Source organism: Humulus lupulus, chromosome 9 (genome assembly GCF_963169125.1).
Source record: "Humulus lupulus chromosome 9, drHumLupu1.1, whole genome shotgun sequence".
NCBI classification, from domain to species: domain Eukaryota; kingdom Viridiplantae; phylum Streptophyta; class Magnoliopsida; order Rosales; family Cannabaceae; genus Humulus; species Humulus lupulus.
In genome coordinates, this window is record NC_084801.1 from 89,326,495 (window position 1) to 89,349,933 (window position 23,439).

General features: G+C 43.3%; 1 protein-coding gene across 2 annotated transcripts; it reads left to right on the plus strand.

The window, feature by feature from the left end:
* The first annotated feature begins 19,816 nt into the window (after positions 1 to 19,816).
* LOC133800569 (uncharacterized) lies at positions 19,817 to 22,753 on the plus strand. Of its 2 annotated transcripts, XM_062238567.1 has the most exons (6): positions 19,817 to 19,972; positions 20,554 to 20,778; positions 20,867 to 21,043; positions 21,143 to 21,367; positions 21,485 to 21,613; positions 22,314 to 22,753. In XM_062238567.1, the coding sequence occupies exons 1-6, from the start codon at positions 19,880 to 19,882 to the stop codon at positions 22,545 to 22,547; spliced, it is 1,083 nt and encodes a 360-aa protein (XP_062094551.1). In that variant the 5' UTR covers positions 19,817 to 19,879; the 3' UTR covers positions 22,548 to 22,753. The 2 variants fall into 2 exon arrangements, with proteins under 2 accessions (XP_062094551.1, XP_062094552.1); XM_062238568.1 differs by lacking the exon at positions 20,554 to 20,778 and having other exon boundaries at positions 19,831 to 19,972.
* The last annotated feature ends 686 nt before the right edge of the window (positions 22,754 to 23,439 follow it).

Sequence of the window (23,439 nt, forward strand, 5' to 3'; positions counted from 1 at the left end):
GGAGTGCCCACATCGGTATAACACCCCATCTACTATAGTGTATCTGGGAGCTTGTACAGAACTCGCCGCGCATCATTACGCCCTTCAAGTAGCTTTCCTTCGACGAGATACTCCAGGATGGGAGTCATCCAGGTCGCCCTGGCGTCGATCATCTCGACCTCCATCCTGACCTCTTCTATACTTGGTTTCTCCAAGAATTCTACCGGCACTAACCCCAAGGTTTCCGTCTCCCCAGAGGTGGCGAGCTTAGCGAGAGCGTCCGCGTTAGCGTTCTGCTCCTGAGGTATCTGCTCGATCGAGCCTCGCCCAAACGCGGACAACTCAACCTTTACCCTTGCTAGGTAGGCAGCCATCTTGGGTCCCCGTGCTTGATACTCGCCCAAAACCTGGTTTACCATGAGCTGGGAGTCACTGAAGCACTGGATGGAGCTCGCCTTCAGCTCCTAGGCTATCCTTAGCCCGGCCAGCAAAGCTTCGTATTCGGCCTCGTTGTTGGAGGCCTTGAATCCGAACCTCAACGCCGAGTGGAATCTATATCCCTCGGGGGATATCAAAATGATTCCAGCTCCGGAGCCATTCTCGTTAGATGAACCATCCACGAAGATCCTCCACGATGCCTGGGACGAGGCGACCTGAGGTGAGTCTTCTTTAGGATCCTCCCGGAATCCTGTGCACTCGGCTACAAAATCAACCAGGGCCTGACTCTTTATAGCAGTTCGCAGAGTGTACAGAATCTCGAACTGGCTGAGTTCGATTGCCCACTTTAACAAGCGTCCCGATGCTTCAGGTTTTTGCAAAACCTGCCTTAAAGGTTGATCGGTCATGACGTGTATTGAGTGGGACTGGAAGTGCGGCCTGAGCTTTCGCGAGGCCGTGATAAGGCAGAACGCCAACTTCTCCATCAACGGGTACCGGGATTCAGCTCCGAGGAGTCTCTGTCTGATGTAGTAGACTGGTTTCTGAACCCGATCTTCTTCACAGACTAATACGGCACTGGCTGCATCCTCCATGATAGCCAGGTAGAGGAAAAGAGGCTCTCCTGCTTTTGGTTTGGATAGTACGGGTGGCTCGGCTAGATGTGCCTTCAGGTCGAGGAAAGCGCTTTTGCACTCTTCTGTCCATTCGAACTTCTTGTTTCCTCGGAGCAAGTTGTAGAATGGAAAGCATTTATCGGTGGATTTTGAAATAAACCGATTGAGGGCTGCCACCCTTCCTGCTAGGCCTTGGACATCCTTGCGTGACCTGGGCGAGGGAAGCTCGAGCAATGATCTGATCTTTTCGGGGTTTGCCTCGATTCCTCGGGTATTGACGATGAAACCCAGGAATTTTCCCGACGCGACTCCAAAAGTGCACTTCTGTGGATTAAGCCTCATGCCATATTCTCGTAGTTTCTTGAAGCATTCTTCCAGGTCGGAAACATGGTTATCGGCAGTCTTTGACTTGACTAGCATGTCATCAATGTACACTTCCATGTTTTTTCCGATATGGTCTGCGAACATTCTATTCACCAACCTATGATAGGTAGCACCGGCGTTCTTCAGCCCGAACGGCATGACCTTGTAACAATAAACATTAGTCGGGGTCATGAAGCTGGTCTGCCAGATTCATGGCGATCTGATTGTAGCCTGAGTACGCGTCCATAAAGGACATGAGCTCGTGCCCTACCGTGGCATCCACCAACTGGTCAATCCTTGGCAATGGGAAATAATCCTTGGGGCAGGCTTTATTCAGGTCGGAGAAGTCGATGCAGGTCCGCCACTTCCCGTTGGGCTTTGGGACTAGCACGAGGTTGGCGACCCAGATCGGAAACTTGGCTTCACGGATAAAGCCGCATTTCTTGAGCCGGGCTACTTCTTCTTCTAGGGCTTCAGCCCGGGTTGTTCCTAAACGTCTTTGTTTCTGGGACTTTGCAGGAACGCTTTTATCCAAATGAAGCGTGTGCATGATGACACTCGGGTTGATTCCCACCATGTCCTCATGTGACCACGCAAACACATCCAGGTTATCTCGCAGAAACTTAGTCAGCCTGCCTTCCTCTTGCTACAGAGGTTTTTTTCGAGCTTGACCTTCCGTGAAGGGTTCTGCGGATCGATGTTCACTTCCTTGAGCTCATCAATAGCCTGGAGCTTGGATCTGTCCTCACCTATTCGAGGGTCAATATCCTCACTTAAGACGATATTTTCCCCTTCGGCGCTTTGAGGTTTTTCAATCTCAGGATCAGCTAAGGGTTCCTGAGATTCCTCTTCACCACCTTGGATGGCTATTGCCAGCTGCCTGGGTTTAGATTTTCCCTTCATGGAAATTTTGTAGCATTCCCTGGCAGCGAGCTGATCGCCATGGACAGTGCATATTCCCGTGGAGGTAGGGAACTTCATCGCGAGATGGCGAATGGAAGTGACGGCCTCAAAAGCTATGAGCGTAGGTCATCCCAAAATTGCGTTGTATGCAGCGGAACAGTCGATGACCATGAACTCGAGGAGTTTGGAAACTGTCCGAGGTCCTTCTCCTAGGGTGATCACCAGCTCGATCGTCCCTATGGCCGCCGATCCTTCTCCCGAAAAACCATACAACATCATGGAGGTCGCCTTCAGCTCGGCGACTATCAAACCCATCTTCTCTAATGTGGATCGGAATAGGAGGTTTACAGAGCTCCCGTTATCGATCAGCACCCTCCTAACCCTTCAATTGGCGAGCTGAACTGCTATGACCAGAGGGTCATTATGAGGGAACTAGACATGGCCCGCATCTTCCTCCGTAAAATGATCGGTTGCTTCTCCAATTGCTGCTGCTTTGGCAGGCGCTGCTCTGGGACGAACTCTACTCCATTATGTGCCTTGAGTTCGTTCACGTACCTCTTTTGGGCACCCCTAGTCGTGCCAGCCATATGCGGACCTCCAGAGATGGTGGATATCTCCCCTCCTATCACGGGAGGAGGGACATCCTGATCTACCCGAGACCCGGGCTGACTGGCCGGGACTTCTGGAGTAGGTCGACTCGTTGGGACCCTGTTCCGCGCGTACTGAGCCAAGGGGCCGGCTCGGGTGAGAGTCTCGATATCATCTTTTAAATGCCTACAATCGTTGGTATTGTGGCCAACATCATTGTGGAAGCGGAAAAACTTGGAGGTGTCTCTCTTCCCCTTTTGGTGCTTCAACGGCTCGGGCCTCTTCCAGGGGAGGCGAGTAGAATTAGCTAGGAAAATACTCTCCCTAGACTGGGTGAGCTCTGCATAAGTCGCATATACAGGCTTGAACTTGTCTACGGACTTATTCTTCTTTTGGCCGTGCTGGCTGCCTTCGCCATTCCCCTTTCTTTTGCCTCCACCGAGCTGGTTGTTCTGTGTGACATTTTGGGTCACTTCCACGACCTTCGTCCCCACTCCAGCGGGCTGATCAGGGACCTGGCTGGTTCCTGCAGCTGAGGCTTCGGCCTCCTCCAAGTTGATCCATTCCTGGGCCCTGTTAAAGGAATTCGTTAACCGAGCTAACTCCCTTCCTTTGTATATCTTTCCAGAGTTCCCCTCCGACGAGGATTCCAGTTCTCATGGCCATGAACTTGGAGCTATCATCCGCGTCTCTCGCCCGAGCAGCGACGTTCACAAATCTGCTCAGGTAGGCCTTAAGAGTTTTGCCGGGCTGCTGCCTCACATTAGCCAGAGAGTCGGCCTGGACGCGGGCAGCTTGGGAGGCTCGGAATTCCCTTTTGAAGTCAGCCGAGAAAGTTTTCCAGGAGCTGATTGACTGTCTTTTGCCTTGCTTGAACCACTGCCTGGTTGGTCCAGTCAGTGTGGAAGGAAAGATTAAACACCTCATCTCGGGGCCAATGTTGTGGGCCATCATCAGGGTGTTAAACATCCCCAGGTGATCCGACGGGTCTCCATCCCCATTGAACTTGGACAGGTGCGGCATACGGAAACCAGGTGGGTACGCCGTTGCTGCTATGCTGTGGGCGAAGAGCTCCATCTCGTCCCCCGAATCGTACTCATCTTTCTCCTTCTCCGACAGGAGCTTCCTCATCAGCTCCTCCATCTGGGCCAAGCGCTCGAGGGTTTGGTCCTGATGTCCTTGGTTATTCCGGGGCTGTTCAACAGCTCTGAATCCATTGTACATATTTGGTGGGTTATTGCCCCTCCTATCTTGAGATAGGTTATTTGGGGCATTCCGCCGTTACGTACTTCGGACAGGGCCCCCCCTGAGCGAGCATGGCTGTCGCCTCCTCCTGGCTCCCCTCTATGAGAGTTAAGGCGATCTCGCAGGTCGCCCCCTTGGGTGGCTTGTGGACTTTGTGCCGAACTTAGACGCTGACGCAGGTCTCCGCCAGAGAGGTCGCTCCGGCGACTGCCGGTCTAGTAGCTCTTGTTAGATAGACTCGGAGTTCGCCTTTGGTGGTGAGGATCTGGGCTTTCCCTCGGCGCCCTGCTACGTCGAGAAGGTCCGGCTGATGGCGGGTCTCTCCTGTTACTTCCATAGGCCGGGATATCTCGGACGGGCCGAGGAGGAGATGGATATCTGATCGGAGATGGAGGATGCCTGACCGGAGAGGCAATCCTGATTCCGTCAGGACGGATGAGATTGGGTGGGGGCCTCTCGGCCCTGCCAACCTGCGGGTCCCGCGCCTAGCGATCTGGACGAGGCGCAGGACGGCTGTTGGGGACGTGCTGACGCTGCGAGCCCTCCCCGAACCTCCTTCTGGAATTTCTTCGAGCTGCCCTGGGCGCGCTCGAGGCTGGTTGGGAGCTAGGAGTCGAAGTTCTGACCGAACGGTTGTACTGCTGTTGTTCGGCTCTAGGCACTTCTCCGAAGTTTTCCTCTCGATGGTGCGATGAAGGAGTGGAGTTGGCTGTCGGAAGTCTGTCCGAGCAGCTATGCCTGGACCGGTTACCCCGGCAAGACTTAGGAGCCTCGCCTTGCCTCTCTCCGACATTAGCGTCGGTTGTGAGAGGGGGTAGTCGGGGCAGCACATCCTTGATCTGCTGGTTAGCTATTGCTAGCTGGCTCCTCAGCTGAGCATTCTCCATCTCCACCGCAGTGTAATAACATGGGTTCGGATTAGGTGGCCGGGGCGCCGAACTTCCAGTGTCGTCTTGGCCCGCCGGCTGTTTGCCTGGCCGCTGTTGGACTTCAGGAATTTATTCACCAGGGATGGCAATATGATGAGCCTCCTGCCCATCATGCTGTTCCGTCTCGTTACTGTGTCTGGATCGAGTAGTCACCATAGTTGGATGTCTGCGACAGCACTAATCGAACTTGCTCTCAATGAAAGCACCAAACTGTTGACGCGATTCTTCGCCAACAGGTAATTAAGAAAAGAAGAGAAAGAGATTAGTGCTTAGGTTGAACCGAAATAGATAAATGATCTTAGAAATGAAATGATGACTCAAAATACGTTTTTTAAGTGGGTCAAAGGTTAAAATCCTTCTACTCCACTCGTCAGTATTATTGTTATATAGTGGGTATTTGATTACAGGGTCTTTCTTACAATCCAGAATCCAACCTCTATTAACTCCCAAGGTCTCCATATTTATAGGAGAAGGCACTTGGGAGTTGGTAAGAAGGTCATCCCATGACCTTCTTACCTATCGTATCAACTCTGTGACATTCATGATTAATTCCTAAACCTGACACATAAGTGTGGTCAAATCAATAGGTAAGGGGATAATGGGTCGCACGGCCCAAACCAATCGTGGATGTCTGAATACGCACGTTCCTGCTGCGTGTCCGAGAAGTCAAGGGTATATCAGACACATGATGTCTGATATATGCACGTTTACCTTGCATGGTTGACTTTATAAAGGGTCACAGCCTCCAACTCCAGCCCGTACCATGAGCTGGATGATTCCCTCGACCTGTGGTCTTCAGAGTCCACTCAGTCCTTAAGCAATCTTGGCGAACCCTTGGGTTACCTCGAGCTAAGGAGGTAGGATCTTATGACGGTAGCTCCGGTCTTGGGGAGGTCCACGTGGTAGTCATAATTAGGCCGTACCTCAGCTCGCTAATCAGCCCGTGGGAAAATCAGGGCGTACAGTAACAAATTTAACAATAAAACTGGACAAGTTATAATATTTATAAACAGAAAATTTGAAAATTAGTTGAAATATATATATTTTTCTTTTAAAAATGCAATATATTCAAATTTATTTTCACTTCCCATATGCAAAATATATATACATATTTTCTTGAGCACCAATAAGAATTAATAATAAAAAGAATCTTCTGGTTCTTCATCTAAATTTAGGAAAATTTATACATTTCATTGCGTATGATTGATCATTCAATTATGAACTTTAGATTCACTATACTTTATATTTCACTAAAATTTTCAACATATACATGACCGCTATAAAAGTTTCATTTTTGTTTATATACTAGAGAATGAAATAATTTTAATATCCTTCAAAATATATAATAGCATTGATTCTTCAAGAATCTGATTTCTCCATTTGATTTTTGTAATATATTATGTTCAACAACATTATATTTAACTATTTTATCTATCCAATGGTGTGCTTGCATAAAAGCACAATTATTTTTCAAATATAAATTTATCATTCATTCAAGTTAATACACAATGATAATAATCATGTTTGTTGTAGCCAAATATATATAATCATAATATGAATACATCACTTATTTTTCTTTCTCATTTCTTTCCAACAAGTGGTCAAATTTATTAATGAAATAAATCATTCCTTATTCTTATGACTTGATATATTATATAATTAAATGTACAACCTGTACATATTATAAGTCATTTTTTTGTCACATTCACAATTATATAGAAATTGTACAACTAGTACATAAAATATGTTTAACTTTAGCTAGCAATATATTGTGTTAAGGTTTCTTCAAGAACCTTTTCAAATAATCTTTGTGACTTTATAACATTTTGAGGAATGTAATTATAAATTACATTTTGATCAATCACAAAGTTCACTATAATACTAATAATTAGATTTTTCACTTCTATGAATGTCCAATGAATAATTGACATAAGTAATGAATAACATTGAAAAGACAATACTTGCTTCTGGCAAGAAACATGTTGTTATCCAAAAAATTGGCATTGATGACGTGGCAACTGATCCCTAGACACGTGGCTGACATCTGGAGGAACTCTGCTAGTGCATCGACCAGAAGACATATTAGAAGCAGTAAGCAGCCCAGTCTTACCTGCGACCAGTCTGGTCGATGCTTCCGCATGTAATGTAACACTACTGTGAAGATCTTTGTAAATCCTGAATTTAACTCACACAATCTCCTGAGTATCCGATTATTCAGAAGAGAATATCTATAACGATCTTATGCAATCCCCTTTGAGCCTATAAATAGAAAAAGAGAGTTCAAGGAAGGGACTTTTGGGCTTGGGAATTATTGAAGATTAGAGTAATTCTCCTTGGAATATTGTATTGTTCTTCAGAGGTTAGTAAAACTCATTGAACCCTTGTTCTTTGATCACTCCTTTTATTCTTATATCAATAACAGTCTAAGTGGACGTAGGTCATTACCAAATCCTGGGGCCGAACCACTATAAAATATCGTGTTCTTATTACTTTTGGTCATTTGATTCTTCTTAACATATTCATTCACATCAAGCATATTCCGACTCCGTGTCAGTTGACCAAAATCTGGGTCAACATTCTGGTGGTTTCATTGAGAGCTTGATTTATCATTGTTGAGAAAATCAATGGCGAAAACTGGAAGGAAAGCTGGACAGGCGGCCGCTGCTGCGCCATCAAACCCACCTCCTCCTCCCCCTGCGAGCGTGGCGGAGGATGAGCCACATCTGGACTTTGAGGAGGAAGAGATGGATGAAGCAACGCTGAAGAGTACCCTGGGGGCGTTGTAGGAGGAGCTGGCTAGTTTGAAAGCCAGTCAAGAGACTGCTGCCGAAGTTGTGGCGCGGCAGTAGCAGGAGATTGAACGGCAGCGCGCGGAATTAAGCGAAAGGCAGGTAGAGAGGGACCGCCGCCAGAGCGAAGCCATGGTAGCCCTTGAGGCGGCCTTGCAACTGGCAAGGAATCAGGCCGCACCTGTTTCGCAGCCTGACCAACCTGTCAATGGGCCACCCCAGAGGGGTTCAAATCCCAGCCCACCAATCCAGCCTTCGAGTCCGCAAAGGCCCGAGCAGCCTCAGGTGCCCCATGACGATGTCCCACTGGACCCTGAGGCGCAGCCACCATCCCAAGCTGGTCACGGCAATCCCCCGCCACAAAGGCAGAATAGGGCCGAGCATCAGCCTCGTAGTCCTAGACGTCGTAGGGGCGATGAGCCAAACCTACCGAACAGAGGTCATTATCCCCCTGGTAATAGGAGGGACTCAGAGTTAGGCTCTGCGGTCCAGGGTCCCCCACGGCATGATAATGCACGGGGACACCACGACCAGCACAGGCCGCCCTCTAACATTCGGGACGTTTCAGCTAGGGACAGAAATCGAGGGAACAGTCAATCCCACCATAGCCAATCAAGGTTCAGAGATGGCCATGGATATAATAAGGCCGACTCAGGCAAGGGAAACGCTGGCCGAAGGAATGAAGAAAGAGGTAAAGGCAGGAGCCAAGTACCTCAAGATGACCAGCCCAATAGATGGGACGCTGGGGGGCAGCCCAAGCAAAATAATGTCTTCAACCGGCTCGGTGGTAGCGAGCAGCGGAGAAAAGATGAAGACTTGCGTGATGTACTCAATGATCGCCGCGAGCGGCATGGCGATAACCTCCCCACAGCAACAGAGGCCACAGTGATTCCTGCCGCTGTACAGGCCCAAATAGATGCCCTTAACCAAGCAGTGCAGCAGTTGGTCGGGGGAAGGACGTCGTATATCGACCACGATAGGAGGAAAGACACTCCTTTTGTACAAAGGATAGCTAATGCAGAAACTCCAAGCAAGTTCAAAATGCCTACACTTCCAAATTTTGACGGGTACGGAGACCCAGTATCTCATGTCAATAAATTTGAGATACAAATGGACATTCAAAAAGTGTCCGAAGACGCTCGGTGCAGGATCTTCCCTGCAACACTTTCTGAAGCCGCGCATGAATGGTTTTTTAAGTTCCCTCCCGCAAGCATAGTTTCCTGGGAAATGTTCGTAAGGGAGTTTTACGGACAGTTCTATGCAGGTCGTGTGCATCCGACCGAAGCAAACCAGCTGGTTGAAATTCGCCAGCAGGATGGAGAATCAGTGAAGGACTACATCCAGCGCTTTATGCGAGCGGCGGCTGGAGCAAAAATGGTGGGGGACGAAGGCAAAATGATGGCCATAACCGCAGGGGTTAAACATCGTTCTCCCCTCTGGAAAAGTCTCCGAAAGGAAGGAGTAAGAACTACCCAGGAATTTTTGGACCGGGCTGATCACTACATCAAGCTCGAAGAAGCCACTGCCGACGATGGAAAGCCCTCAGGCAAGGATAAGAAGGCTTCCAAACCCGCCAAAGTCGCCAATGGGTCCAAGCCTAATGGCAACGGCAATGGCAAGAATGGTGGAAAACGGCAGTATAATGAGCCTTCCACCTCCGACAATAAACCCGCCAAGGGTAATCGTTATGAACCTCGGTTCACTAACTACACTGCCCTCGTTGAGTCTCAGGGAGAGTTTTATCAGGCCACAAGTTCTAGTGTGCCTTACAAAAAACCTGGCCCCATTCGAAAGGATATTTCGAAGAGAGACACTACCAAGTTCTGTCATTATCATAACGACTACGGACATGACACCAATGAATGCAACCAGTTGAAAGACGAAATCGAGTTCCTTATTAGACAAGGACACTTGAGAAGATACGTATGGGCCTCGGGAAATTCCCAACGAGAAGCTCCGGGTAGCAATGAACAGGCGCCCACGCGCCAACGCTCGCCACCCTTACAGCCTGCCCACATGACTGGCATACTCTTAACCATCTGTGGAGGCCCGCACCTCGCGGGAAATAGCGGAAAGGCCAGGGAACGATATGCTCGGACTCTGCGCCACGACCAGGACATCGAGATGATGACTGTGGAAGACCGCGCACCAAAAAAGGCTCGGTCAGAGGAAGGTGAAATAACCTTCTCTGACAGCGATGCCCAACATGTCTGTTTCCCACATTTCGATCCGCTGGTCGTGGACATCCAGATGGCCAACATGATGGTAAAGAGAGTGCTGGTCGATACAGGAAGTTCAGTCAATATCCTGTATAAGTCAACACTGGAACGCATGAAATTGTCCGTTAAGGACTTGGAGCCCTGCAACCAAACGATATACGGCTTCTCTGGAGAAGGACTCGCCCCCGCCGGATTGATCAAACTACCAGTGACGACGGGTACAGCGCCTGCAACAAGGACATTACTCGCCACTTTTGTAGTGGTCGATTGTCCTTCAGCGTACAATGCCGTCATTGGGAGGCCTATACTGGTTGATCTACGGGCCGTCATCTCTATGTGGCACTTGGCCATGAAGTTCCCAACAGACGCAGGGGTAGGACGCGTGTTGGGGAACCAGAGAGAAGCCAGGGAGTGCTACAATGCCTCAATCACAAAGGCGAAGAATGGAACGCCGAAGAGCACTACCTCCGATAGGTTACAGATGACATTTGATACACAAGCCCAAACCGGTGATGAAGTCACCAAATAGGGTGTTGCCCAAAGTGAGGATAGAGACTTAGATCCTCGCTTTGGGGATTTTGAAGAAAACGTTGGACCCGTCGAGGACCTTGAGGAGGTCCAACTCGACGAAAAAGACCCGACCAGAGTCGTGAAGGTTGGGAAAAACTTAGAACCTACCACGAAGCATGCACTGGTGGAATTTTTGCGAAATAACCCGGAGGTTTTCGCCTGGTCGCACAAAGACATGGCTGGGATAGATCCTGCAGTCATCAGCCATGTCCTGAATATAGACAAGACCTTTTCACCCGTGCAACAAAAGAGAAGGCTGCTCGATAAGGATAGATCGAGAGCCTTAAAAAAGGAAGTTGAAAGGTTAAAGGAGAATGGGTTCATCAGGGTGGCGTTTTATCCATCATGGGTCTCCAATCCAGTGCTGGTTCCCAAGCCAAACGGAAAATGGCGAACCTGCGTGGATTTTACAGACCTCAATAAAGCCTGCCCAAAGGACTGCTTCCCACTCCCAAGAATCGACCAGCTGGTCGATGCAACTGCAGGGCACGAAATTCTCTCGTTCATGGATGCGTATTCGGGCTACAACCAGATTAACATGCATCCCCCCAACGAGGATCACACCAGCTTTCGAACTGATACGGGTTTATACTGTTACAAAGTAATGCCCTTCGGACTGAAAAACGCAGGTGCGACTTACCAACGGCTAGTCAACCACATGTTTAAGGAGCTGATCGGTGTAAACATGGAGGTATATGTGGACGACATGCTGGTAAAGTCTAAAAAAGGAGAAGGACATGTAAGGGATTTACAAAAGTGCTTTGACGTATTGAACAAATACCAAATGAAGTTAAATCCCCTTAAATGTTCCTTCGGAGTTGGATCAGGGAAGTTTTTGGGGTTTATTGTAAATTCAAGAGGAATCGAGGCCAACCCCGACAAGATAAAAGCCCTGATCGATATGAAGTCACCAGAAAGGATCAAAGATGTACAAAGTTTAACCGGGAGAATCGCAGCCCTAAGTAGATTTATTTCGAAATCAACAGACAAGTGCGTTCCTTTTTTCAATCTACTTAGGGGAAATAAGAAGTTTGAATGGACAGGAGACTGCGAGTAAGCATTCCAAGCCTTGAAAGCCCATATGGCACAACCTCCCATCTTATCAAAGCCGATCGAAGGAGAAACTTTGTTTATTTACCTGGCGATTACTGAAGTTGCTGCTAGCGCGGTACTAGTGCGAGAGGAAAAAGGCGTACAAAAGGCAGTCTATTATGTCAGCAAGAGACTGATCGGGGCAGAATTGAGATATCCACCAATCGAGAGGTTAGCATATTGCCTAATCCTGGCCTCTAGAAAGTTGTGCCCCTACTTTCAAGCCCATCCTATTACAGTTCTAACCGACCAGCCCCTTCGACAAGTCCTCCAAAAACCAGAAGCGGCTGGACGATTATTAAAATGGGCAGTCGAACTGGGGCAGTTCGATATAACTTATTCACCACGAGCAGCATTCAAGGGACAAGTTTTGGCCGACCTTATTGCAGAGTTCACCGAACTCCCAGACAACGAGCAGTGCAAACAGCCTAGTGCGCCTGAGCCTCAAGAGAAAGCCCCTTCGTGGAAATTATTCACGGACGGATCGTCTAACGAATCCCACGCAGGAGCGGGAGTGATATTGATAACGCTGGAAGGGCATCGATTTCACTGTGCTATTAAGTTGGACTTCACCGCGTCAAATAATGAAGCCGAATACGAAGCACTCCTCGTTGGATTGAGGATGGCGAAAGATATGAGCATAAAGACGCTTGATATTTACAGTGATTCACAACTGGTGGTGAATCAAGTTCTAGGAGAATATCAAGCACGAGGCTTAAAAATGGTGGCCTACTTGAATAAAACAAAAGACTTTCTAGCCCAATTCACGGAGTACACCCTTCAGCAAATTCCGCGGGATCAGAATTCAAACGCAGATGCCTTAGCCAAACTCGCGAGCGCGAAGGATGCTGACACTTTGAACATTGTGCCAGTGGAAAGACTGAGTAAGCCAAGCATACAAGCGGTCGAATCCAGTATGGAGATTCGAATGGAGGATACATGGATGGCACCTTATTTGGAGTATCTGACAAACGGTACGCTACCAACGGATAGAAACAAAGCCAGAACTCTACAAAGGCGAGCTGCTAGGTACATACTGGTCGATGGTGTTATGTACCGAAGAGGATATTCCTTGCCACTACTCAGATGCGTTACACCGGAAAAAGCTAAGGAACTCATGAAAGAGGTGCATGAAGGCTTCTGCGGGGATCACGCTGGGGGGCAGAGTTTGGCAAAGAAGATTCTAAGGCAAGGCTACTTCTGGCCAACTATGAACGAGGATTCGGTGGAGTTTGTACAAAGATGCGATAAATGTCAAAGGTTCTCCAAGATTCCACGAGCAGCTCCGAACGAATTAAAACAGATGCAAAGTCCGTGGCCTTTTGCAGTATGGGGGATAAATTTGATTGGATCCCTACCTACAGGGAAGGGCGGAGTAAAGTACGCAGTCGTAGCAGTCGATTACTTCACCAAATGGGCCGAAGCTGAACCACTCGCTACCATCACAACCAAGAAAGTTCTTGACTTTGTTATCAAGAACATTGTCTGTCGATATGGCTTGCCTAGAAAGATAGTTTCAGACAACGGAACCCAATTTGACAGCGACTTATTCACCGATTTCTGCGAAAGACATGGAGTTATCAAAAGCTTTTCTTCAGTTGCACACCCCCAAGCGAATGGGCAGGTCGAAGCCGTGAATAAAACTCTTAAAGATACCCTGAAGAAAAGACTTGAAGAAGCTAAGGGAGCGTGGCCAGAGCAGCTGCCTGAAGTCCTCTGGTCGTATAGAACGTCTCACCGAATAGCAATAGGACATACCCCATTTTCCTTAGCCTACGGATATGAGGCGATGTTGCCTGTCGAATTAGATCCCCCCCTCACATCGACGATTAACATACGACCAAGACCATAACAGCCAACTGATGATGGAATCCCTAGACTCGATTGACAAGATACGGGAGAAAGCCCAACTCCGAGTTGTTGCGTACCAGCAAAAAGTCTCCCGGTACTTTAACTCCAAAGTTAAAGAAAGAAAATTCAACGTCGGAGATTTGGTGCTACGACGAGTTTTCTTAAACACCCGCGACCCCACTGCTGGAGTACTCGGACCTAATTAGGAAGGACTTTACCAGATTGAGGAAGTCCTTCATTCAGGCACCTACAAACTTGCACGCTTGAACGAAGATCTCGTTCCACGTTATTGGAATGGAGAACACCTACGCAAGTACTATCAGTGAACAATCCTTTTTAAAGGACTGACTTGTATTAAATTTTACTTTTTACAAGTTTAGCAAAGAGGGTTAGCCACGCTGTATGGCTAATCGCTCGTATATGTAAGATTCTATTTTAGAATCACTCGTAAAGACATGTTTAGTCCATTATTAATACGAGATTATAAGGGACTGTGCGCAGCCAGTCATTCTTGCCAACCTTTGTGAATTTATATTTACAAGTATTTATTCATTACGTGTGTGGTTTTGCTGTATTATAAGTATTACTTTTTCTCCCGAGCAGAAATGTTCGAACAGGTCGTGGTCAAGGCAAGTGACCAAGGACCTAAAGCTCCTCGATCACTTGGGGGGCATATAAGGCACATCGATAGCAAAGCATACCATGAGGTATGTAACACACATGAACAAAATGAGTGAAAGCATGCTAAGGTACTTAGAGTATTTTTCAAAATTTATATTTTATTAAACCAAGCCAAAGTACTATGCTAAGTTCGGTCATACGAACAAATGTTATAATAAATGAAAATGTTATAGCATCATGATGTAATCTCTTACACCGCAAGCATCACTGCTTGGATGTAACTGTTCAAATAAAAGAAAAGGTTTGCTGCCCATGCAGCAAATTCAAAAAAGGAATTGTCTTTACATCACGACCTGTGGGTCGTATAATCAAAAGAAAGAAAAAATATTAAAAAGCTCAAGCCTGAGGACAGAAGATAAAGTTAGAACCTATTACAAAGAATAAAAGACTAAGGCCTGAGAGATAAAGAGGCACTTACGCTGGCTATTTCGTTCAGAGTCCTGTTCAGGATTTGGTCGACTGCCATACTGTCTACCTTGACCAGTGCATTTTTGACGCGGTCTTTCTTTGCGATGTGCGCGAGGCGGTCTTTAGCTGCTCGTAAGGCATGACTCGAGAGTTTGGCCCCAAGAGATTCTTCTCGCTTGTCTTGTTCCCTAGTGGGTACAGCCGAAGGGTTTGACGGGGGAGGAGGAGTCTGCTTCTCAGCAGGAGCCAGAGGATGAGTAGAAGTTTGCCTAGCTGGCACGTCCCTGGGAGCGTCTTCTGTTCGACTCTTCTTGGCCGGTCTCTGGCTTGTTTCGCCGGCCTGTCTCCTTGACGAATTTCGCCAGAGCTGAGGAACTTCCTTTTCCTCCTCAGCATTGTATAGGTTGAAAACGTTGGGAGTGGCCATATCTGCATACAAGTAAAAACATACAAAGGGTAAGGTAAAGGCAGATGAAAACTCTTTATTCAACGGAAAAGAAGGTCACAAAGTTAGTACCCGAGCTACAACTACTGGTCGCTATACTATTGACTCTATTAGTCACACACTCACTATCTGGCATGAAGAAGTCTGGCCCTAGATTTGGAGTATATGTAAAGTTGCCCTCCCCGTCAAAAAAATGACAGGGAATTGGCAAGCTATTTAAAAGCAGAATAACTTTACCATTTTCATCAGAGGATTCCCCCAGGTCCACAACTGGCTCTTTGGCCTTTTGTTTCCCCTTGCATTGGGGAGCAGAAGGCCTTTCTGCGGAAGGATTGCCCGTGGGCTCCCTGATTGTAACCCCCGTCGGCCTCCTTCGAGGAGGGGACGCAGGAGGTTGCTGCTCGAGAACCCCCTCGGCAGTGGCATCAGCTACCACGGACCCTCTTGTTTCATGGAGAGGAGCCAGGAGACCAGACAGCCTCAGGTTTTCATCAGTAACCAGGGACTTGACACTTTTTTCTGTGTCTGTCATCTTGGCCAGTCTATTGGACCTCAACACCATGTCTGGTGTTGGGGTCGAACGTAACCATGGGCCTGAAAGACAAAGTACAGTTTGAGAAAAATGAAAGGAAACTCCTTGATTAAAAGTATCGACCAGTCAAAGACGGTACTTACCTCCTCGGGTGAAGGCCAGGTTGTTGCTGGTTATGTCCAGAGTAAGGAAGTACTCCTTACTGTACTGCCCCACGTTAGAAATGTGTGTAGTGTCACTCAGGAACGTCCGGTTTGTCTCCTGGTGACAGAGGTGGAAGAAACCCGTCCCATATTTTTGCAGGTTGGATTTAAGGTCGAAAAGATAATTGACCTCGTGGGGAGTAGGTTCTGGCCATTTTTTAAGTTTGTATAGGATATAGAGTGCGGCTGGCATTCTATATCCGTTTGGAGTAATTTGGAAGGGGGCGACATCGAAATAATTGGCCACCCCTTGGTAAAAAGGATGTAGAGGGAGGAAAGCCCACGCCTCTATGTGATACCGAGACCAGGCGCTGTATATACCTCCGGGGAGGTTAGTCCTTTGGTCTACGGCAGGAATTTTGATGGAAACCCCTGTGAGGGGATACTTCCTGAAATAGTTAGCAACCATCCGAAGGGTCACTACGCTGGTCGGGGAAATATACCACTCGACATCAGGCAAATTCTGATGGCGAGGGCAGGCTCTAATTTGGATATTAGGGTCAGGAACAGGATTGTTTCGACCGCTGGTCGAGGGAACCCTAGCCTGCGAATCAGGCTGAGCAGGAAGGTTTGGACTATCATCAGAGTCAGTTCTTTTCTTGCCTACGGATTTGGAACGAGCCATTTGAGGAGGAGAAGGACGAGGTCTGGGTGAGGATCGAGAAAAAGGAATCTCGTGGATTCGGGCGACCGGTTGTTCTTCGCCTTCGAGCAGCTGGGCGAGAAGATCGTCGTCGATGGGCCGTTCACCTCCCCACAAATCTGGCATCAATGTCTGCAAACAGAAGAATGGGGAGGTGAGGATGGAGAATTTTTAAAAGGTTTTTTAGAATAACGCTGGTCGAGTATAAAAGCCAAACTTTTATACAACAGCATTCTAACAAAAAGCTAAATTTTTCCACACGAACAGTTTGAAAACGGATCAAAGGGTGAAAGTAAAAAGTTTTTCAAAAAAGCTTTTTCAACTCCCCTTAGGGCGGGAAAAACCTATTTTCCAACTAGCCTAAAGATTGAATTTTTACTTCGATTTTACGTCCTAAAAGTACGATCCTAACTATCAAACTAACTCGTAAATCTTTTTACCCACAAGCATCTCAAACCAGAAACAGATGAACTCAAACAGTCGACATACAGAAGCATGCATTGCGAAAATACGAAACATAAAAATTTGAAGACTTACCAGAAAAAAGATCGTTGAGAAGGGTAGAGAGTCTTTGGAAGTCGAGGTGCTTTCAAGATGAACTTGGAAGGTGCAGAAGGATGGTTTCTGGGAGAAGTAGAGAGCTCTGGTTTTAGGGTTTCTGGAAAGAGTAATGGCATGCGTAAAAAGAAAAGGAAGATTTCGAAGATATTATATAAGTTTGTCTGTGGCATTAAAAATGTGTAATCATCAGTTTCCCTTTTTCGAAATATGGGGAAGAGGAATGGCCGCCGAATTATTACTAGGGAACCGAAAAGTCATGATTAGACAGGAGTAGGTTGCTTTTTCCAGGAACACACGAAGAGTTCTGACACGTAAGGCGGGGTTACCGAAGGGTCGTTCGCTCAAAAGTTTATTTATTGCTCGTAATAAATAAACTTGGGGGGCAAATGTTATCCAAAAAATTGGCATTGATGACGTGGCAACTGATCCCTGGACACGTGGCTGACATCTGGAGGAACTCTGCTAGTGCATCGACTAGAAGACGTATTAGAAGTAGTAAGCATCCCAGTCTTACCTGCGACTAGTCTGGTCGATGGTTCCGCATGTAATGTAACACTACTGTGAAGATCTTTGTAAATCCCGAATTTAACTCACACAATCTCCTGAGTATCCGATTATTCAGGAGAGAATATCTGTAACGATCTTATGTAATCCCCCTTGAGCCTATAAATAGAAAAAGAGAGTTCAAGGAAGGGACTTTTGGGCTTGGGAATTATTGAAGATTAGAGTAATTCTCCTTGGAATATTGTATTGTTCTTCAGAGGTTAGTGAAACTCATTGAACCCTTGTTCTTTGATCACTCCTTTGATTCTTATATCAATAACAGTCTAAGTGGACGTAGGTCATTACCAAATCCTGGGGCCGAACCACTATAAAATATCGTGTTCTTATTACTTTTTGTCATTTGATTCTTCTTAACATATTCATTCACATCAAGCATATTCCGACTCCGTGTCAGTTGACTAAAATCTGGGTCAACAATTGTATATATAATAACATGACTAATAATATTAATACTCTTTAAAATAAAATTTACTTTCTATCATTCTCTTCAGGGAATAATATTTAAATGTACAACAAAATTGATATACATGTTAACTTTTTTATTGTATAATAAAGACACATCCAAGTCAATATCAAAAGTAGTTACACCTGAATTAGTTTATTCTCTTCATATTTGTTTTTCGATCTTGTTTATCATTATTTCATATTTTAATGTTTTGATGCATTTTTCTTAAAACTTTTGGGACTTGAAAAATCAGTCACCAACTACATCAATCATAATATTTTTTTTTTATTTGTGTTCATAAATTTCACATAATTGACAAATATGTGAAATATTCACTTCATGGAATTTTGCTAAAATATCACAACTCTTTAGCAATTATGTATTTTATATATCTTAATGAATAATATCACTTTTGTGTAATCTTCAAAATATATGAAATACATTATCTCAATGATCAATATTTTTTTTTATAAGCCATAGACATGGAACTTTACAAATTCTAATGTATTTGTAAATAACTATAAAATAAATACTATAGAGAAATCAATATTAAATATGTGAGATAGTAAGAACACAAACATATGAATATAATCATAGTTATGATAACAAGACATTAAGCCATCTAATACTATCACAATGGTAAAATAACAACTCACATATACATTTTTTTTATGATCAATATAAATAGTATGGTAATCATATAAACATACATTCGCAATGAAATATTTTTATCTAAATAAACTATAGCGACTAGAGGCTTGATAATGAATTTTGTTATCAACACAAGATGGTGGTTGAAAATTGAATTATCTAATTCAGATTCAACGAATGATTATGACTAGAGATTCATGATAAGAATTTGAACCTACAAATAATGATAGTTAGAGAGTCGTGCTGATAACGTGTTATAAAACTATTAAGAATAATGAAATATAACGTATAAAGAAATAGACAGGTAACAGAGAGAGATGTAAAGAGAGAGTGGAACTCTTTTATGTGTTATTTCAATGGGGGTAATGACTCCTATTTATACAGATAAATAAGCCCTAAAGAAATTAGATAACTACTTTGAATACAATCAAAAATTAATGCTGATATTTTACTTTGAGTAACCTAGTAATTCTTTGTTATTATAGACCTCTATATATATATATAAATATATAACAAATTGGGATTTTATTTTTGTGTTTAAAAATTTGTTTGAACAATTAAACAAAAACAGTCCGTCTAATAGAGTATTATTTTTTTAATAATTCACTTGATCATAAAATTTAAATCATTTTTTAGTATAATACTCATTTGTAACAGAGGGTCAAAATAGTAGTTTCTTACAAAAAAAAGTACAGTTGACTATTATTTTTTTATTTTTATTTTTTAGAATTAAGAGACTATTATAGAATTGAACTGTCCAAATAACAAAATGGTGCGCATACAGAGATTTGAAGAAATATATTTAATAACCTTTACGCTACAGACAAGTATTAATAATAAATTAAAGTAAGCAAAACGCTCACTTTTTTATTTTTATTTATTTAGATTAGATGCATCCCCCAATTTCTATTACTTTATTGTTATGAAATAAATTAAATGCGTATTTATACTAATAATTAACCCTAACGAACAGAACAAAAAACATGATGTACAATGAAGTGCTAAGCAAGTTATATTGCACTATCTTTTAAACTCTTTTTCATTTTATTTATCTATAACATGTTGATATTATTTAATATTTTATAATAAAATTTAAAATTATTAGTGAAATCTACTGTTATTTAGATAGTGGAATACAGGGTGTATTTATCATTTCTTTAATTCTAATGTTTTCTTTCCCATCCTTTCTACAAGTTCGATCGCTGCTCAACACCAACATCTCCTCTTCCTCTACTCTTCCTCTCCCAAACTCCTTCAAGGTAACTAACTGGAACTTTTTAACTCTCTATTTTGCTAAAACAATACTTCTTAGTTTACATGTGTATTTATGCACACACAAGTGAACTATTAGGCTGCATCTTTCGTTTACAGTTATTTTTTATACGGGTTTCCGTTGTTTTGATTCATAGTGATTAATTGCCTATTATTTTAGTAATATGGTGTCTGAACCTATCTTCCGGGACATAATTGCTGAATATTTGTATAATTGTTGAGAATTTCAAATTTTATAACTCGAGGTAGAATTGTTGGATCATATTATTGAATTTATGGGTCTTTCTTTTATGGGAAGTAGCAAATGAAAATGGTTTGTGTGATTTATAAGAATGAACAATTCATTGATCAATTTGAATTGTTGGTTTGTATCCTTTAATATATTATTACTTGGAATTTTAAGGTTTTATGGAATGTGAAGAATCAAGTTACAGGTTTTCTTGTAGTGCTATATTTCTTAAATGTTTGAAATTTAATATGTTGTTTTTGGATATTTTGGTTGAGATTTCAGTTTGTTAAAGTGGTTCTATATTGCCCCTTATTTATTTGTGCATGTATATTATTTTAGTTTTCTACTAGAATGGCTCGATCTGCATTGGATGAATTGTCTGAATCTGGTGCATTTGCAAGAACTGCTTCTACATTTCGTAACATCATTTCGAGAGATTCGAACTCCGAGTTCCCAGTTGAATCTGGGAGGTATCATCTGTACATATCATATGCATGTCCTTGGGCTTCTAGGTGCCTTGCATACTTGAAAATCAAAGGACTTGACAAAGCCATCAGCTTTACAGTATGTTGTTGTATATAGTAATTTTTCTTCTGGTCAGTCTACTTAATAATGTGGAAATAATTTTGTGTATTGAACTTATTTTGCTCAGTCTGTCAACCCCATATGGGAAAGAACCAAGAAAAGTGATGAACACATGGGGTGGGTTTTCCCTGCTTCAGAGGCAGATCTACCAGGAGCTGAACCTGACCCTTTTAATGGAGCCAAAAGCATCAGAGACCTTTACGAGCTTGCAAGTACAAACTATAATGGAAAATTTACTGTTCCAGTAAGTAAATCTACGCTTAATAACGCTGTTATTGTTGTTAATGTTCTCATCTTTTCGTGATTTTTAATAAACCATACATGTGTTTTTCTCTTTTGATAGGTTCTATGGGATAAGAAACTCAAGAGTGTTGTTAATAATGAGAGTTCAGAGATAATTCGTATGTTTAATACTGAGTTCAATGCTATAGCAGAGAATCCTGATATGGACTTATATCCTCCACACTTGAGAGCCAAAATTGATGAGACCAATGAATGGATATATGATGCAATAAATAATGGTGTGTATAAATGTGGGTTTGCAAGGAAGCAGGAACCTTATGATGAGGTAAAGGTTGATACTGAGATTATTTGTGGGTTTAGGTATGGTGTTTTATGTTTTCCATGTGAGTCTAATAACAATAATAATAATAATACCTTACTATGTTTACTGATCTTTCTGCAGGCTGTGACAAAGCTGTATGAAGCTCTGGACAAATGTGAGGAGATACTTGACAAGCATCGTTACATATGTGGGAACACTTTGACCGAAGCAGATATTCGATTGTTTGTCACTTTAATAAGATTTGACGAGGTATGAGAGATTTATTTTTCAGAAATCAATCAATCCTGTTTGAAAATTAGGCCAATATTCTGTCCGATAAAAATAAATTTTAGGATCAAGAGAATCATGAATAATGATATGCAAGACTAGTTTTTAACATTAATTAGTAATGTTGTATGTAATTTAATGCCAGTTTTCAAGTGCCTCTTAAATGATCATGCAACATTTTTGGATTGAATTCTAAAACATGTTTGTCTTGGGAGTTGGGAGAGAAATTTTAGCTGCTTGAGAGCTGTGTCTTCCCTTCTTTCTCTTTTTAAGGAAACGTGTATACATATAAATACCCTCACAGTCCATACGATACCTGAACTGTATGGCTAAAGATGTTATGCATTCCCTGATTTTCTAACATTCAAGCCATTGTATTTCCACTTGGAGTTAGAGATAAGGATGTAGAAAAATAGATCTACTTCTGCATAGACATATATTTCTTAAACTTTCTTGCCTTTTTATGTTTCTTTTCAAGTGCTTGTAATTTTAAATGCTTCATATATATTAAATGCAAAGGTGACAGAAGAAATTTTTTCAGATTATTCTTCTTATCGTGTTCTAGTACTAGGAATAGTGAAGTTTATAACCTTTAGATGTTTAAGTTTAGAATATCTTATCTAGCATTGTAGTGTAGAATGGTTTTGAGTAGCTTAGCCTTGTGAGTTTTTGACAATTACAGGTTTACGCGGTTCATTTCAAATGCAACAAGAAACTGCTACGTGAGTACCCGAATTTATTCAACTACACCAAAGATATATACCAAGTTCCTGGAATCAGTAGCACAGTCAATATGGAACACATCAAGAGACATTATTATGGAAGCCATCCTACAATAAACCCATTTCGAATCATTCCTTCTGGACCCAATATCGACTATTCTTCTCCTCACGGCAGAGAGAGGTTTTCTACTTAATTTGTTGTGTATGTGCTGGGCACCCTACATTTGCTGTTTGTGCCCAGTTTTGCTGTGTTTTTGTTTCAATTGTACCCCTCTCCAAAACTTCATGTCTTGGTAGAAACTCTTGTTCGCTGTGTCTAATATGGTGTTCATTATTAAAAATGTTTGGTTGCATTTCTGTTAAAAGTCCTATTGTTAAAGATGGAGTTTATTAGTTTCAATTTGACGAATCCAATGTAGTAAAAGACTTGCCTCCGGAACGCTTTAGGGAAATATGATATTCTATGCTACACCAAATTGAGCTTTTGCACTCCTTTTGAGAAATTTGAAAACTATGCCTCGAACGTATTTGACGAATCCAGTGTAGTAAAAGACTTGCCTCCGGAACGCTTTAGGGAAATATGATATTCTATGCTACACCAAATTGAGCTTTTGCACTCCTTTTGAGAAATTTGAAAACTATGCCTCGAACGTATTTGACGAATCCAGTGTAGTAAAAGACTTGCCTCCGGAACGCTTTAGGGAAATATGATATTCTATGCTACACCAAATTGAGCTTTTGCACTCCTTTTGAGAAATTTGAAAACTATATATAATTTATTTTTAGCCAAAAACATAATTTTCACTAACCCCCACCCCCCTTCTCCTCCTTTTCTCATTCTCCTTCCATATATTTGCTTAAAAGCAATGGAGATATCATTTGGTGATTTATTTATGGGTGTACATTAAAAAATTTTAAAAATATAAATCAAGTAGTTTTGAGTGAATTTTTATATTGAAAGTTTTTCTTTTAACTAGAACTAAAATATAGACTTTGGGCCATCGCCAATCTTTCATCCCAAAGGAAGCTAATGCCATCCTATCTATTGCATGGTCATTGAATAATCATGGGGACTCTCTCATACGA